Source organism: Ictalurus punctatus, chromosome 14 (assembly GCF_001660625.3).
Source record: "Ictalurus punctatus breed USDA103 chromosome 14, Coco_2.0, whole genome shotgun sequence".
NCBI classification, from domain to species: domain Eukaryota; kingdom Metazoa; phylum Chordata; class Actinopteri; order Siluriformes; family Ictaluridae; genus Ictalurus; species Ictalurus punctatus.
The window spans coordinates 17,110,315-17,129,169 of NC_030429.2; the positions used below are offsets into that span (position 1 = coordinate 17,110,315).

At 37.2% G+C, this 18,855-nt stretch overlaps 2 protein-coding genes across 2 annotated transcripts; one reads left to right on the top strand and one right to left on the bottom strand.

Moving 5' to 3' along the window:
• Positions 1–1,397: 1,397 nt before the first annotated feature.
• On the bottom strand, positions 1,398–8,063 carry dldh (dihydrolipoamide dehydrogenase). The gene is made up of 14 exons (XM_017486037.3): positions 7,919–8,063; positions 7,141–7,216; positions 6,945–7,024; positions 6,793–6,861; positions 6,628–6,697; positions 6,221–6,321; positions 5,583–5,726; positions 5,308–5,409; positions 5,027–5,217; positions 3,536–3,706; positions 3,057–3,246; positions 2,797–2,934; positions 1,932–2,021; positions 1,398–1,628 (listed from the first exon to the last, which is right to left on the bottom strand). The coding sequence occupies exons 1-14, from the start codon at positions 7,955–7,957 to the stop codon at positions 1,563–1,565; spliced, it is 1,527 nt and encodes a 508-aa protein (XP_017341526.1). The 5' UTR covers positions 7,958–8,063; the 3' UTR covers positions 1,398–1,562.
• Positions 8,064–9,425: 1,362 nt separating this feature from the next.
• On the top strand, positions 9,426–11,925 carry si:dkey-42p14.3 (EF-hand calcium-binding domain-containing protein 10). The gene is made up of 4 exons (XM_017484751.3): positions 9,426–9,768; positions 10,155–10,319; positions 10,521–10,611; positions 11,823–11,925. The coding sequence occupies exons 1-4, from the start codon at positions 9,666–9,668 to the stop codon at positions 11,863–11,865; spliced, it is 402 nt and encodes a 133-aa protein (XP_017340240.1). The 5' UTR covers positions 9,426–9,665; the 3' UTR covers positions 11,866–11,925.
• Positions 11,926–18,855: the final 6,930 nt, after the last annotated feature.

Consider the following 18,855-nt stretch of genomic DNA (forward strand, 5'->3'; position numbering starts at 1 on the left):
AAAAGACAAAAGAACGATTTTTTTTTTTTTTAAATTTCAGTACCTGGCCCACTTCTTTCTAGCACGCTGAGGCACGTTCTCCCTTGTGATGCCCACATTCACTTAAAAACCCCTTCACATGGTTTGGGATCCTACTAGCAACCCTCCCTGGATGGTAGTTGATATATTTCATAGCAGAATAAAATGCATTTACCTATACTAGGAAAATCCTTTTATGTGTTGCTTAGTTTTACCTAAATAAATACATCACAATACAGTTATACACTACAACTTATATCCTGCTGCTGAATTTATTGGGTATTAAAATTTTATACAGTCAGCTTGCGAAGCCTCAAAACTTTCAACATTGGTTGTAAAATATTTTTTCCCCCCTCAAATTGATATTTGACACTTTGGGAAGCCAGCTAAATAAATATCCAAACTTTTCCAGCCATTTAACACTTCTCCACCATAAAAACACTCATCTAGTGCCACCACCAGGTATAAATAGTATAACACTATTCCTTAACACTTAAACACCTCTACCCACTTTAATGTCACTTAGGAGTTATTCCCAAATAACTACTGCAAATATTTTTGAAAACTGTTCCAAATTAGCTCCAAAATAATAAAAAAATATAATATCTAAGTAAATAAATGACCCTGATGAACTGAAAACAGTTACAACAAACCTGTTCAGAACAACCATGTGGGGTTTCCTTCCTGCTTCATTCCAAATCTCAAAATTACACCATGTAATATATTCACGTATTCATGTGCTCATAAAGCCAGTTTGTTTTGAGTTTGTTTTAATGCAGTAGCTGTAGTATAGGCTCTACAGAATGAAAACCAATTTCAGAATGATATGGTCATTTTCACAGGGATAAACACTAGAGACAGTGTTATTATTAAACATTTTAAAACTGAACAACTTTTGTCCTGTTATTAATCATCTGATTAGAAAGACGTTCTTTATTGCCATTATACATTTGCAGTACAATGAATGTTTTTCCTTTCATAGCTTGGAAAGAGCTTGGGTCAGACCACTGGGTCAGCCATGGTGTAGTGCTTCTGGAGAAGAGAGGGATAAGGTACATGCTCAATGGCCTAACTATGACAGTTTGGCAGTGAGAGGATTTAAAATCTTAACAGCATTCATGCTGTTTGTGAATTCCCAACTCAAAATCAGGAAAACACACACTACTGCAATTGCATACTGTACTTAGTATACTGATCAAAGAAAAAAAACTTCATACTATTTCATTTCCTTAATTCCACCAACCTACGTATGCGTAATTGAAATCAATTTATCTGCAGTTCCACCTCATCCCTATAGTGTCTGTGGCTCCTGCTTCGTTTGGGAGTGTTGACACCACAAGTATATTGCACTCATTTGGGACTTACACGATTCCAGACCATTACACAACCCAACCCTTTTATTAGAACATTTAAATAACATACTAAATGGAATACAGATTTACTGTAGTTTTGCATGATGCCTTCTCCAGGATCTCAATTGTGCGCCGTATTGAAGTACTGAAACCAGTTATGAAGCAGACAATTATATACATGTAACTTTCAATCTAGAAATTAATAGCTTTTCCAAATGAAGCAGCAAGATTGGCTTCTCTGAAGGCCTCTGAAACAGTCTGGAAAGGAAGAAAACTTGGTGTCAACAAACATGAACAGGTCTGGTAGAAGAATAAACCCTTATCAGCATTGACCAATATGATTACATTTAATGATAGTATAGAACAGTGTAGGACAGCTTTTCGATATGTTTATAGGACCCATGTAAAATACATGACTTTCTGAATCACTTAAAAAATACTTTGTCTTCAACTCAAATTCTAAATAAAACTGCACTGACACTTGTAGGGAAACAGATATTTTAATTAATTGTAGTGTTTTGAAATTGTGTCCTTCAGAGGTGTTTTTTTGGCAATACTTACAGGGTGGGCATGGCAGACCCTTGCAATATCCTCACACGATGCTCCATATTCCATTGCTAGTGCAGCCTCATTGATCGTCTCACCAGCTCCCTGCATTACAAAGCACGCTCTTTCAGCGGATGCCAATATGAAATCAATATCATCTGCAGAAGTGTACATTATTAAGGGTGCAGTGCTCGGTCAGTTTCAATGAATATTGCGTTCTTTTTGCTAAAGTTTGTTTAAGCAGATCAAAACACAGCAATTGCACACAGGTGCAGGTCAAACCAACTGATCTGAGACCATATGAGTAAGGTGGTCTTGGTCCAATTCCAGCAGCGAACACTAATGGGGTACAAGCGAGAAAGCGATTTGACATGGCCTCCGCAGGATTCAATGCGAGATGTGAACCAAACATGTGTATTTTGGGTTGCAGAATTGATATTTGTATATGCAACTGCTAAACTGAGTCGTGAGAAACAAACTGAACTAAATCCACAACTATTTTGTGAATACACACACAAAATGTTTACAACTAATTATTTATATAATTATCTTTTAATTGAGTGCCGGATCTGCAAGGGATCATTTTTGTGATTTCGATGCACACATGGCAAAGGTTTATTTACCTTTTTCTGTTGTCGTATTTCTGACTAACGAGTGAAAGATTTTTACGAGTGCACGACCCCCCAGCCAGTGCTTCTTTGCTTTTTAGCCGAATTAAGTTATGTCCAGTGTGACAGTAAACCAGACCAAACAGCAAACAAACCAAAAGTATTCATTTTGCTTCATTTCAAACGCTGCAAACAGATTAATGTCTGTGAAATCTCGATTAATAAAAGTCTAAAAACACTGAAATTAGCCATGCAGTTCTAGTTCAACTCACTGATCCAAGGATGTGTGCTCCCAGCATTCTGTCTGTTTCCTTGTGACTCAGGATCTTCACCAGGCCGTCTGTATCAGCATTAGTCTTTGCTCTGCTGTTTGCAGCGAAGGGGAATTTGCCAATTTTGTATGGGACACCCTGAGGGAAACATGTTCAAGGAGGCAAAGTAAGTTATAATGTTATAATGCCAGGAATTGGGGAGCTCATTGAATTGAATGAAGCTAAATGACAAAAAAAAAAAAAAAAAAAAAAGAGCTCACTTCTTCCTTAAGCTGCTCCTCATTCTTGCCGATCCATGCAACTTCAGGGTGTGTGTAGATGACTGACGGAACACAGTTGTAGTCGATGTGAACAGCTCCTCCTGCCATTCCCTCAACACATATTATGCCTTCGTCCTCTGCTTTGTGTGCCAGCATGGGACCAGCCACAACGTCACCAATGGCATAAATACTGCATTCAGAAAAGCACACTGGCTGAAAACATGGCATGACCAGATGACTGTTCATTCTTGGTAATCAAATGACTCACAACGTGCACAGCAAACGAATACAATTCAAGGTTTACAGATAAACAAGTAGAACTCTACAGGGATGCTTCTACGGCCAAGTCTAGTCCTTCTTACTAATTTGTATGCCTTGCTGTGACCTTGAAGGTGTTTGGATTGATTCCAAAAATTTTAGCACTCAATATTGTTTTGGTCACAAACAAAATGATTTAATTTCCATTCAATTTGTAGTACCTGGGCACTTTGGTCTGGAACCGGTTGTTGATGGGTATCCTGCCACGGTTGTCCAGCTCAATACCAACGTTCTCAAGACCGAGGCCATTTGTGTAAGGGCGACGGCCGATACACACCAGCAGCACATCGCAAGCGAGTGTCTCGTTCTTGCCTCCAGCAGCAGCCTCCACTCTGCAAACACAAAATACTGTCATCACTGCTACACTTTCTCCAATAAGCATTACACAAAGTTTCACCATTATTCACACGGACTTAAAAAACTACAGCCACTTCAACCTAGATAGATGAATCAGGGCAAAGAGATCATGCTAATGTAGACTAATGTACTCTCTAAGAACGGCTGATGTAATCATAAAGCCTGTCATCCCGGAGGACTCCTATCTACAGTATGCTCACGGAGTTCATCAGGGGGTTCCCAAAAAAAGCGTCACTTGATTTACACATGCAGGGCCATGACACAAACTCAAACTCTCCTCTCCGTTTTATTCATTTATTTTACAAATTAATATTATGAATATCGCTCTAACTCTCTGCATGTTCCTTGACAACTTAAGAGTGCGTTTATGTGCACATCAATATTCCGATATTAATCGGAATCGGGCAACATTCAAATTATTATTGAGTCATGTGAACGCTGCAATACAATTGCCTGATTCAGATTAATACAATATTCCCACCCCTGAAAAATGCTTGTTTTATTCGGGAATTTGTTGCAAGTAAACACCTTATTCAGAAAATCCACTGAAAGGAGATATACGCGCATTCTCGGTCCACAAGGAATTGTAGGTGCTAACAGATGCTTAGCTGTAGGCTAGGTATTTAGGAATCTCAACTCAGGTATACTTATACCAACCATGTATACAGGAATATTCTGATGCCTTTACGCATATAAACATCATATTCAGAATACGGCTGCAACCCAAATATAGACCTTAAACGGAATTTGATGAGCGTGTATATGTAAGTGATTCTGAACAGAAATCTAGAAAACAAACCAAAATATACCAAATAATTTACTGAAGTCCTACAAGCTAGTAATAAATCTGGAATAAAAATGTAGGGTGGTTAAGGCTTGTGGTTGCAGAAAATTCATAATGTTCATTTGGTGCTTTTCACACAAAACGTTTGGGAACTCTTTCAATATACTCAGAATCTTTTGCCTTTAGTCTTCTAGCTGCAGACTGTAATGATTTATAGTCCTAATATCCTGTGTCACCCAGAAGAGGTTCAGTTCCTTTTGAATCTGGTTCCTCTCAACCATTCTTTCTCATGGCACCTCAGAGAGATTTTCTTCAGCATTGTCACCTCTGACCTGCTCGTTATGGATCTAATTCTACACAGGACTTTAAAAAAGGCAATACAATTCAATTAATATGGGGCATGTGTGTAAAATTCAGACAGTAGCATGAACCCGTTTACTTTTTCTTTAACATAACAAGATGCACTTGTTTTGACTACTGTAAGAAAGAATACAAAACTATTTAAACTTACGCCACATCGATCTTGCCATCAGGCCTCCTGGTGGCACCCAGAACTTTGGTACCCAGCTTAAACTTCATGCCCTGTTTTTGGAGAATACGTTGGAAATTCTTGGAGATCTCCATATCAATGCCCATCCCACCGACATGGCCCAGGAATTCCACTGCTGTCACTTTGGAGCCCAGCCTGTGCCACACTGAGCCCTGAAACATATAAAATACAGAATGTAGGTATCCATGAACAATATTAAGCCTTTATGTACAAGTACACATTCTTATGTCCCAATTACTCACCAGCTCCACTCCAATAACTCCAGCTCCAATAACAATGAGCTCCTCAGGAACCTTCTTAAGGGACAGAGCCCCTGTAGAGGATACTATAGTGTCTTCATCAATCTGCCAGCACAAGTGGTAAGTTACAATTTGAAACCAAATTAAAATGACACTTTTAAAACCAAAGCCTTAAATGTTGTTGATGCATTTTCTAGAGACTTGTGAAAATAATTTGGAACTATTAGAAATATGTAGACTTTTACATACAAAGCCAGAGTAAATATGTGAAATCACACCTCAATGCCTGGGAATGGAGTGACCTCTGATCCTGTAGCAATGAGGATGTTTTTGGTGTTAATGACTTGCTCACCACCATCAGCTGTCTTTGCAGTGACCTGATTTTTCCCGGTTACAGTTCCAAACCCATTGACATGCGTAACCTTTAGAAGAATTAAAGTCTCCATGAAATCAAAATTGACGCTTAGCATGAATATGTTTGCCTTAAGGTTATCTGTAAGCTAGTGTGCTCCAAAACAATGATAAAATTTGCATTTAGAAGATATATGCATTAAAAGTCTCACTCTACCACCAATATGGATCAACAATTTTGATGACATCATTCTGTTCAATCAAATGCTCTCTAGAATCGGAAGTGCCTTGCCTCAAATTTATAAAAATCCATGTACTAACTGTCAATTACGGTTTAACCTGGGATGTGGGATTAGCTAAACACTACTGGCTATTTAAACAGAGGGAGGAGCCACTCCCACCCTAACTTCCAGTTTCAATGGAAACTACATCAATACATCAAATAACGCTGCGCGTTTCAAAGCACTCCAAGGGGACTTTAAAAACACAGCAATAGAAAAGAACTCACTGTGCTTGTTTTTTCAATTTGTGCTCCTCTAGAAGAAGTTTATGTTTACAAACATACCTTATTCTGTTTAAATAAATGTGCAATGCCTCCTGTCAAGGCTTTGACAGCACCACTCTTCTGCGCCATCATCTTCTCCAAGTTCAGCGAAATCCCTTGGACTAAAAATAAAATGTAAAAAGGTATTTATCTGCATTTTGAAACAAGCTTGAGTTTCAAATGTTCATGTTCAATTAATTTATCAATCCCTATGTTGGTATGACATGGCAGTTACTATACTGCTGGAGGGCTGTCCGATACTGAAAACTGGAATCATAATCATGTCTTAAAACACACTTTCATCGTGCCACTGATGTTTTGCATGACTTAGCAAAAGAACCATGGAGAGATTTGACTAGATTACTAACAGAATGTCAGGATTAAAACAGTACCTTTAGCTCTGATGTAAAATGTGAGATTGCACTTACTTTCAATACCTCTGCTTTCAAAATCCTTTCCATGTGCCAAGTGATACAGATGAGAGTTGTTTAACAGGGCCTTTAAAAAACAATACAATTGTCAGGAAAGTGCTGTGAATACAAATATGTTTGTTATGACTGGTCCACCCATTAGTATAAAAGGTATAAAATTACCTTTGAGGGGATGCAGCCCACGTTTAAGCAGGTGCCTCCAAGGGTGACGTTTTTTTCCACACACACTGTCTGCAGAAGGAAGCGATGTTAATCAATGTGGGGAAAAACCCAGAAAAGGACTCTATCACCAAGAACACTGGCTGTTACCTCACCTTGAAACCAAGCTGTGCAGCTTTGATGGCAGCAACATACCCTCCAGGTCCAGAGCCCACCACCGTGACATCAGCATCAACTAGAAGAAAGCAATGCACATCAGCTGAACTCTGTACCTTAAAGTAGAGGTTAACGAACAGGAAGGGTTCCTGAATATGGGAGCACTGATCATCTAAAGAAGTCCACTGGTCTTACTTGCTGCTTTGTCAGCATACGTTCTCACAGATAATGCTGTAGCTCCATGCAGTTTGCAGGGCAGGTGTTGACCTCGCTGTATGGAAAAAAATAAAAAGCCAAAAAGCAAACAAATAAACAATCTGATAATCCAAGACTAACTCAAAACAAACTCTTCGTGTGAGTAGCCTTTAAATAAGTCAGAAAGAGACAAATCATTATTAACTTGTATTACATAGTTTTCTTCTTCACCAAAGCACTTAAACAGTAAAGAATATGTCCGTAAAACGAGTTAAACAAAAAAGGGTGTTGTGGAAAATGTATTTAGACACAAACGCAAGTTGGTGGCAGCATTTTTGGAAAACTGATTGCTGATAGCTAGTAACATCATTAATGTAAATCCACCTAAAACTAAGTACACTTGAATTCAATATTAAGACATATGCGTGATAGGATAAAAAGGTTGCTTAACCCTGAATACATAAACAGGCTAGCTTTCCAAGCTGTAAACTAGGTATTTTGCTAATCATAATCTACTTTAATATATAAAAAATTGACCAAGCTCGAAAGTAAGCATTTTGTCTGCTAAGTGCATGACAAACGCAGTTACACCTTACTCCCGTTGGTTTAGTTAGAAGCTAAGTAAACTACGCTAATGTTACTTGACAAGCTACTGAGCTAACTGGGCCTTAACGGGAGACAATTTGCGCGAGGAAGCGACGTATTGCTTTCTTTCTGTCTATAAACTGCAGTATACACGTTCAGTAGAGCATGTTACGGTTACATATGCGATAGTTACCGTTGCAAGGGTACGATAAAGCTGGTTCCAGGTCTGCATTTTGACAGTGTCCCGAAACAGTGCGGTTCACCTACAGCAGCCGACACAGCCAAGGACTACTTGCTTTACGCATGCGCAAAAGAAAACTGTAGGACGAGGCCGCGCGAAGTGTTTTGTCGCTTATTGATTACGTCAAGTGCACTCGATTCGGCAAGTAGAGTAAAAGAAGGAAAGTAAGCAAAAAAGTCACAAAAATATCAACCTACTCTGTTATAATATATTACTGCGTTGAATTAAAGCTCAGGTGAATCACAACATATAAATGATACAATGTTAAAGCACTTGAAAGCAACCTGTACCCCCATTAACCCTCAACATTACTGTTAATGTAATTAATAAAGAAATTATCACACAAAACAGATCATTTTGGAGGGCGGAAAAAATCAGATCAACATATGGTCAGTCACCTATAAAACAAGAATACACCAAAATGTCTAGGTGTAGTACAGAGTTGGGACAAATAAGGTATAATAAAGTATTTATAACAGTTGCAAGTCTCTCATTCCATATGGTGGATTACAGTATGTAATTAACTAGCCAGAACCCTGTGGTGCCTGGCCTTTACTATTTTTATGCAATTTATAATGAAGTAGGCTAGTTCATTTACTTAACAGATTATAACTCACTCTTGAAATCTTGTGTTGTTGTTGATGTTGTTGTTGTTGTTATAGGTTATGATGCTTTCACCAAGCAAAAAACATACATATGGGATCCCACTGACACTTGATCTCCAGAGGGCAGTACAGGCAGTACAGTATACCTCCAGACTGAGATACATTTTTCCTTGAGGACATTCACTTAAATGAGTCACACTGACCTACTGCAACTGCATCTCCTACTTCAAACAAACAAAACAAACAAACCCTTCAATCACATCAACACACTTCACTGATAAACACTACTAACTATAAGTTATATGCTGCAAACAAGTTTATCGACACTAAGCTTCTCTTGTCATTATCTCCTAGTGATGCTAGTTGTCCTAACATTCACCACTGTGCTTGCACTACATAGGCTACTATTGCATTTGTACCTCATCTGCTTTATAATTAAACCATTGCACATTAACAACATACTTTAGTCACTGTACATGACAATACTGTAATGCTGTCTCAGTGTCAGTTTTACGCTGCTTTGTTTGCAGTTTTATTACAATATTATTTATTTATTTATCCCCTATGAGTGTATGAATTGTGCTATTGTCTTGCTACCTAATAGAACTTACAAGATTATATGTAATATAACAACACACACACACACACACACACACACACACACACACACACACACACACACACACAGTTCTGCCCACATATTCGAAGTTTTACTGTACTCAGCAGGGGGCGTTGTAGCAGGTCTGTTTTCCGCAATATAGAGAAAAACGTAAGTTTACTTTCACATCTTCGAAAGCATTAATGTATGTAACATGTATGTTAGGGAAACAGAAACTAGTCAGTGAGCATAGTCCACCCAGGGACGCTAAAGAAATGAGAAAGGTGGACGTGTAAACCTTCGAAGTGCCTCCTTTTCACTGCAACTACATTTTCAGTCGCTTCCTGGTCATTACGGTAAAAACCCGAATATACGCGCACGTCAGTTTGAACAGCCGTTGCCTTGAGCGCGCGGGCTGCAGGTGTCATAGCAACCACTCCAAACACCGCAGAAGGGAAGGCCTGAGCACAGTGAACAGTGCTAATGAAGCGCGATCATGTCAACACCGCGGGAACAAGAGGCAGCAAAATACCTCGAAAATCACAAAATCTTAGAACTAATGAACAACTTAACTAGCATGCTCTTATTTTACAGACCAGGTGATACACCTCTGACCTTTTTATTGCATGTTATGTATCGCAGTTGTAACGTAAAATTCTTAAGTCTTGTACTAGCTGTTCTCTGATCTTTTTAAATAAATAAATAAATAAATAAATAAATTAAAAAAAACTAATTTATTGGCTTACATAATAAACTCAGTATGGATTAAATAGCCCAGTATGTGAAAAGTATCGGTGTAGTCTTGGTAGTGTTAACCTGAGACTCGTCAAAATTTTAAATGGAAAAAGCATCAATGTCTTCTTTGATGTAGTTGCGCGTTATTGTTTTCACTATGGGATATCTATCTGTATAACTATCGTCTATCTATATAACCATTATCATTGTGGTTTTTTTGTTGTTGTTGTTTTGTTTTTTTGTTTTTTAGAACATCCAAGGGAATACCTGATTTCCCAACTTGAGCAAATGCAGGTATCCAAATTTCAGGCAGCTGCTAGTCCATGTTTGTTTGATGATTCCAACCTGGATGCAGTGTGTGGTATCCTAGATCCTACAAACCAAGGGTACATCTCTTACAACCAATATAGAGAGGGTAAGGATATCACCCTGTGTGCTAAAAATAACAGAAATTGTCATTTTACAACCCATCTGTCCATATATATATGTATATAGATATATGTATGCACACACACACACACACACACACACACACACACACACACACACACACACACACACACACACATATATGGAGGATGGATTGTTAAATGAAGTGAAATGTGAATCTTTGTAGCACTGAAAACACTTGGTATCCAGCATTTCAATGAATGGCCTGAGGGTCCTGGAAATGACAGGATATCACACGAGACATTCAAACGAGAAGCGTAAGTGTTTTGCACTATTCACTCCTGCTTTACGGTTACGTGAGAAATTATGTCAGCTGAGCAATTTATGATCTGTATAGATATTCAGATGGTCAGGGGCTACATTATCATACATTAATTCATTTTTAATTAAAATCATCAGATTTTTCATCGTTTTCATGTAGAACAAATACAGTCATAAAACAGCAACATTTTCAAGGAGTTATATTTTCAGTATTAAAATGCACATTAGTGGGACTTGCTAAATCTATGTGTACATTTATATGGACAGCAATAATCTAATTATTAACCTTATTCTGAATAAGACAATATTCTGATTAAGGTGTTTACATGAGTTGCTTTTACGATATTCATTTACATTTACATATACATTTATTCACTTAGCAGACGCTTTTATCCAAAGCGACTTACAAATGTGAAAATATTCCTTTCATGTTCCCATTTTACATGTTATAGAACAGATTGATTAACAGCATGTGTCATTACGTCCCCACGCCACACCGTCCAACGTTCCCTCCAGAATTTCACGTATCAACATACAGTTCGTCTTCGTTATGGTACCGTATACAGTTTTGGGTTTCACTTTTTTATTTTACGAAAGCTTCAAGTGCAGTTAGTTATTTGTCATGCTATACGTGCAAATAGAGGACTGCTTAAAGCCGTGGGCTGCGTCCCAAACCGCGTACTTACCTACTGTATAGTAGCTGAGATGCATGTATCTCGCCTACTATATAATAGGTAAGCACGCGGTTTTGGACGCAGCCGTGCTCTCTTGTTTGCCATCAAACGGTTGAGCACTACCGTGTGTGTACGTGTCCTGTTGCAAAATGCGGTGAAATCTTCCACACGACGTTAATAGTGTGATTAAGGTGTTTACAGGTCTATATAATGCACTTCGATAATGCAACTAAAATAGGAATACTCCACACGTCTTAATTCCATTTGTGTTTACTTCGAGTATGACTTTAGCCGGATTAAGGTAATCAATAATCGCTGTTTACATTCTAGTTTCTTAATCAGAGTACTGTCTTAATCGGGTTAATATCAGATTATTGTTGTCCATGTAAACATACTCATTGGGAGTGTTGTGAAACTGGTTTATGGAAGTACGATTACGTATATCATCATAGTATAATATCAAGCGTTTCATTTCTGATCCTTGTAGAAGCATTATGAAAATAAGGAATTTTAATTGTATTTTTCTCTTTTAGGAAGGAGTGCCTTCTGAAAAATGCAGCCACATTCCAGATGTAATTATTTAACCATTATTACTGTCTAATTATTTTCTAAGCCTAATAAATGTGGTGTGTTTAATGCTGTGTCAGTGTTTGAAGTAGTAAATACTGAAAGTATCTTTTGGATCCAATAGTTGTAATATACAGTCCCTAGCACTTGCTCATAAATTGTTCATTTCCTCACTTCCCATTCAAAAACCATAGAGGCTACAAACCTTTAGACTGAACTGTACCATTTGGGTAGCACAGAGGTGCTGGGGTCCCTGGTTCAATCCTGATCTCCTGTTACTGTCTGTGTGAAGTTTCTATGCATGATCTCATATCTGTTCAGGTTTCCACTGGGTTTTTCAGTTTCCCCCCGACCATCCAAAAATGCTAAATTGTCCCTAGGTGTGTGTGAAAAAAGTGTGTGTGTGTGTGTGTGTGTGTGTGTGTGCGTGTTACCCTGCGATTGATTTCCATCTCATCGAGGGTCTATTTCTGCCTCAGTCCCAATGTTCCCATATGGATAGATATGGATCCAAATTTCCCAATGACTGTAATTGTTGTTATATCTTTGTCATGCATTTTAATTCAATGCATTTTGAACTGCTATTCTGAAATATTTCCCAATTTAAAATAGTTCTATTCTGATTAACAGAGTAAAAGAAGAAGTACGATGCATTACTGATTACTTGCTTGGCATTTGTTGCTAAACATTTTCTGGATGATGTAGTTGAATGTTGTTTAGCAGTTCTCTGTGTAAGTCTGAATGGCTTTTACATGAGGTTTGGACAGTCCGGTGTACATGCCCCTGGATGTCCTTTCACAGCAAACTTTTTCCCACCAAGATTCAGGAGCTTTTTTAAAAAAAAAATCTGGAAATATTTTAAAAAAAAAAATAATTTTAATGTTACTGTTTTACAATCATTATTGTTTTAATAGTTGTGAATAGTAGTGAATCTGAAGGACAACTCTGAAAATGAATATGAAAGAGCATTACTTTTGCAAGTGAATTATTAAATAGGTAAAATATTTTAATGTTTTGTTAAATTAAAAAAACTAAGTTAAGCAGAGCAGTGGGGCCGGGCAAGACCTCGGGGAAACACTGTCTCCAGGTTACATGTATATGAGAAAGAGGGCAGTGGAAGGAGGAGGAAGAGAGAACGAGGAGGTGAGTGATAGATGTGGTAGACAAAAATTGCACAATTTTTATACACTATTGAACTTGAACAGGGTTTTGCAGCGTTTTCTTTTGCTGTTCAGCTTATTTCAAGCTCTCTGGTGCTTAAGGCTTAAGGGCAAGAAAAATGACACAAAAGTTGCGCAGTACATATTGTGTCAGATATGTTTGCATATGGAAACGACCATATGAGTGTGCTCACTTCTCCTCCAGCTTTCTTACTTGCTCCTCAGATTCTGTCATACAGTGTTGAAGGCAAACTGTTGCAGTGAACATTTAGCTTCAGTACCTGTTTCCTCTTCATTAACTCTGCATTGTGTGAAGATGATTTCTTACTTTCTTCATGATTCTGCTTGAAGGGAAAGAAGGTTATAGAACGTCTATGCAGTATTCATGCTAAACGTGCTATATTCAAATATATATGTCTGTGCATGATTACATATATATATATATATATATATATATATATATATATATATATATATATATATATATATATATATATATATATATCTGATTTACAACTGATTTACACTACAAAACCTTCAACTGGCACATTCAGACTTATTCACTTTATACACACGTTATAATGTATATTCATAATGATTTTGTTTCTATTTCTTATTACAAATATGTAATATACATAGTTACCCTTAGGCACCATTGTAAAAAAAAAATGTTGATCTTGTTTAAATATGTAACGCTTTCCCTGATTACCATGAACTACAACAGTAAACCATGGTAGCATCATAGTTACCATAAAGTACCATAGTTAAACCATGCTATTATTGTAATATAATAGTATAATAAAACTAGGGTAGCCCCAGGGTTACCATAAAGTACCATAATTAAACCATGGTAGCATCGTAGTTACTGTGAAATACAATGGTAGTATCATGGCTACCATTAAGTGCCATAATTAAACCTTGGTATAATCATAGTTACCATAAAGTAATATAGTTAAACTATGGTGGCACCATATTTACCGTGAAGTACCATAGTAGTGTTATGGTTGCCATAAACTACCATACATAGCCAAGGTTAAGCATAGTAAATGACTTGTTTTGCAAGTGTTTCTAAAAAGCCTTCATTAACAAAAATTTAAATAAAGATTCAAGTTTTTCTTGTTGACTTCATCCTTGCCTGCGTGTCTGGCTATATGCAGATGATAATTAAACAATCGATCAACGGTCTGGTGGAAAATTCTTTACATGGATCAGCGACTGAAATACTATAAATATATGTTGATTAATGGTTTTAAATGGCAGATGATATTGTTTGTGTAATCAACAATTTACAACAGAAATGACTTTCTGAAATCAGAAATGAACTACTGGAAGAGAGAGAACAAGTTGCATTGATTTCTAAATCTCGTGGCATGGCATGCAGGGAAAAAAACGGATGACACTGAACAGAGATGTGGGTGCACCATGTACAGTCAAACAGTGATTTCCACAAAACTATGACAACTAGGTGCTAATAGAAAAGAGAGGTTTTAACAGTCATCAGGGAGCAATGAGGAAAATTAATACTAATTTTTAGCACAAACCTGCTTTTAGAGGAACAACATAAACAGCCTTCAATATTGGTACCAACTTTCTTGCATAATGAACAAAGTGAGTGTACAAAGGACAAAGGACTGAACATTGCATGAGAACTTCTCTTGGTTTTGCTTCCACTACAGCATGGCATTGGCCCTCTTGTTCTCCTGGTCATGAAGTGCAATGTTTGGCGGTTGCAGTTCTATGTCTTCATTCTCCCACTCTTCCACATTAGGGTCACTATGGCATAGCACACAGCACTCTCAGGGCAATGGTTCTGCAGGTTTCTCATGTTGCAGGCATTTTAACCAATATGTACAGTACCATAGTGTATTTGAAACAATAGAGAAACTATAGTAAAGACATCTGGGCCAAACAATTGATTTTAAGCACATAAGGGTTGTTCATGGCAATGGCAAGTGTATTGTGGGCCAAAAGATGCCCAAAGTTAAGCAGCCATTTAAAGTTTTTAACAGCATTTCTAAAGTGGACCAAAAATGGCCTAAATGTTTATTTCTTTCTTGCCAAAAGTGGCCCAGTTGTAAACATATGGTCTCATCAAGGAAGAGTTATGGCTGTGTAATGGGAGCCAGATTCTGATTAATTAATCGCTGTCATTCTTCAGCGATATGTGGGCCAGATGAAGTAGTTAGTGCAGTTCATCTGTGGGCCATTACTCATTTGATATCAGGGTAGTACAGTAATGTTGTGGCCATTTATTGTGCACCAAGGAACAAATCAAATGTTCTAATAAGATTAATAAACTAGGCACACCACTGCTTGCTGACTGAGATGGTCAAGTGGGTTTATTTGGTTGCATCACAGAATGAGGACAAACAACTTCACTTTATAGACTCCACAGTCTCCATTGCTGGTGCACAATCATCATCATCATCATCATCATTTGGATTCCAATATTCAAATGTGTGTTAAATGTTCAATGTGTGAGCTAAATTTGTAAAGAAGAGTGAAGAGTGAAAAAACTGAACAACAACAATAATAAACCTAAGTTTGGGCAATGTATCTGAGACTTTTATTTGTATCAAAATTAGCAGCCTCTGCCTTTTTGTGGTTGAACTTCATGTATGACTCATAAAACAAGTACTTAAATGAGTGGACAAAATTACTCAATAATTTACAAACAAGTTTGCATACTACTTTAGTCACATAGAGTTTTGGGAAATGCTCATTAAGAATGTTATTAAGATGGCATAAAGGAACTACTTAGTATTACAAAACTTTTGGAAAAATGCAACCCAGATGAGTGACAAATTGAATGGTTTGATGAGTATGTAATGATTTTGGATGGACATATTAGACAGAACTTTCGACCACTATAATCAACTGTAGGAATATCTTTCAGAATAATGGCCCATCCAGAGTTCCAGAGACTTGTAGAATTTTTGCCAAGAAGGAGTTCTGTCAGCTTGAGGTGGCCCAACACATATGACACTTTATGTTGTTTTTTACTTTAATTTGGCACCTGTCTGTAAGGTGTAACAAACCAGCTGGACACTTTTTCTGAAACTTTTTGCATGAACAAGGAGATGTGAGACAGGACACAGAGATTCCATTGTTCACTTTGAAGGAACTACAGTTTTTATGAGAGGAGTAAAGTTCTACCTATAGAGATCTCTGCATAACCCTGGCCTGTATGTAAGGAGGCACATAAGGTCTGAAGGCTAATACTCAAGAAAAACAAGGGAAAGTGCATTTGGAGTGGCCCAAAATGGCTAGACGGTAATCTGGTGCAATTTGGAAAAAGATTTAGAAGTATCTACAAATACCTATAGTGCTGTGAAAAACTATTTGCCCCATCCTGATTTCCTCTGTTTTTATGTGTATCTCATACAAAATAGTTTTAGATCTTCAAACGAAATACAACATAAATCAAAGGCAACCTGAGTAAACACACAATACAGTTTTATTTATTTATTTATTATTGAAGCAAAAAAAGTTATCCAACAGCTATCACCAATGTGAAAAACTAATTGCCCCCTTAAACGTAAAATCTGGTTGTGCCACCTTTAGCAGCAATAACTGCAAACAAACGCTTCAGATGTCTGGAAATGAGTCTTTCATAGCACTGTGGTGGAATTTTAAACTGTTCTTTACAGAACCGCTTTAGTTCAGCCACACTGGAGGGTTTCCAAGCATGAACTGCCCGTTTAAGGTCCTGCCACAGCATCTCAATTGGTTCAAGTCAGGACTTTGACTAGGTCACTCCTAAACTTTCATTTAGCTTTTCTTTTTTTTAACCATTCAGAGGTGGACTTACTCCTATGCTTTGGATAATTGTCTTACTAGATAATCCAGTTGCGTTCGAGTTTCAACTTGGATCTTCTTATAGAGAGCAGAATTCATGTTTTCTTTCAATTATTGCAAGTTGCCCAGGCCCCGAAGCAGCAAGGCATTCCCACACCATTACACTTCCACCACCATGCTTCACCATAGGTATGATGTTCCCTATTGTGAAATTATGTGTTTATGGGTTTATGCCAGATGTAACAGGACCCCTGTCATCCAAACAGTTCCACTTTCAATTCATCAATCCAGAGAACATTCTCCCAAAAAGGTGTGAGGATCATCAAGGTGTGTTTTTTTTGCAAAATTCAGACGAGCCTTAAAGTCTTTATCTTTATGATGGTGGAGATATGAACCTTTATTGATGCAAGAGAGGCCTGTAGTTCCTTTGATGTTGTCCTTGGGTCTTTTGTGACTTCCTGGATGAGTAGTTGCTGTGCTCTTGGAATAATTTTGGAAGGTCGGCCACTTCTGGGAAGATTCACTACTGTGCCGAGTTTTTTTTCCTTTGGAGATAATGGCTCTCACTGTGGTCCTCTGGAGTCCCAGAGCCTCTGAAATAGCTTTGTAACCCTTCCCAGACTGATGTATTTCAATCACCTTCTTCCTCATCATTTCTGGAATTTCTTTAAACTTTGACATAGTGTGTTACTGGGTAAGACCTTTTAACCAACTTCATGCTGTTGAAAAAGTTCTATTTAAGTGTTGATGTGATTGAACAGGGTCTGCAGTAATCAGGCCTGGTTGTGTCTAGTCCAGCTGAACCCCATTTTGAATGCAGTTTCATAGATTTGAGGAATTAGTAACTACGGGGGCAAATACATTTTCACACAGGCCCAGTTGTTATTGGATAACTTTTTCGTTCAATAAATAACATTATCATTTAAAAAGTGTATTTTGTGTTTACTCAGGTTGCTTTTGTTTTATTTTAGATTTTGTTTTAATTTCTGAAACAATTTAGTACGAGATAAACACAAAAAGAGAAGAAATCAGGATGGTGGCAAATAGTTTTTCACAGCACTGTAGTTGGCTGTGATAGCATTTTCTGGAGACCAAACATATATTTGGAATATTGGATTACCCAAAAAAGGGAAAATATTGCAACTTATTTTAGATTCAAACTTCTGAAACAGTTGCAAACTTTATCTGTCAGCAGGTGGTACAAGTGGGTAAAAAAAAAATAAAAACAGGGATTATGATGGCCCCATAAAGCCTAAGTGTTTGATAATTGCATTTCACATGCATTAAGTTTCTAAGTTAACTACACGTTCACTTAGGTCAAAATTACTTCCATCTTAGTACATAACTGGAAAATCGTGGTAAACTTAACCCATATAATTACAGTACAGCTTAGCAGCTAGATTTTGTTATTTTATTCGATTTTTTTTTTTTTTTTTTTTTAAATCATGGGACATTTAGAGTAAAATATATATTCCAGGCTGGAATCAAGCAAACAAAATACTTTTTTAAAGTTATCTATGTTGCTTGTTGCCAAACCAAAATGGGAACACGGTCAAAAGTACTTCCCTACATTGTATCTATTGTCATTCTATTGCTGTGAAATTCTAAGCTGATCAGATGTTAGGAATCTCATTTAGGATATGAGTCAAAGCTAAATCCTTTCTTCCTACTTCACAGGTCAAAGGTTCTTTAAAACAAAAGGTAATCCAGTTAGCATTGTCTGTCTTGGAATTTGGAACAATAGCCACTTTAAATAAATTTCATAGGTTAACCTAAACAATTCCTTGATGTTCCAACAATCATTACAAATTTGTCTAGAGACACTGTGTGTTTACTGTTGATGCCAACAAAGAAGAGTGCTTTGTCCTTTCATGTAGGCTTAAATATTAATTAATAAGAGAATTTACTTTTATTATTCACTATTTTCATATGGGATTTTTCTTCACTTTATTTTATGAATTCTACTGAAAATGAAGACTTACCCCTAACTTTCACAAACATAATACATCACTATTACTGGAAATCATTGAATGCTTTTCCT

Excerpts from the sequence above, each read along its gene's own strand:
- dldh (XM_017486037.3), bottom strand. The coding sequence starts at position 7,957 with ATGCAGACCTGGAACCAGCTTTATCGTACCCTTGCAACG. Across the intron at positions 7,217-7,918 it reads TTTATCGTACCCTTGCAACG|CGAGGTCAACACCTGCCCTG; the intron begins GTAACTATCGCA and ends TTTTCCATACAG. Across the intron at positions 2,935-3,056 it reads AGGAGCAGCTTAAGGAAGAA|GGTGTCCCATACAAAATTGG; the intron begins GTGAGCTCTTTT and ends TGTTTCCCTCAG.
- si:dkey-42p14.3 (XM_017484751.3), top strand. The coding sequence starts at position 9,666 with ATGTCAACACCGCGGGAACAAGAGGCAGCAAAATACCTCGAAAATCAC. Across the intron at positions 10,320-10,520 it reads TTACAACCAATATAGAGAGG|CACTGAAAACACTTGGTATC; the intron begins GTAAGGATATCA and ends GAATCTTTGTAG. Across the intron at positions 10,612-11,822 it reads GAGACATTCAAACGAGAAGC|GAAGGAGTGCCTTCTGAAAA; the intron begins GTAAGTGTTTTG and ends TTTCTCTTTTAG.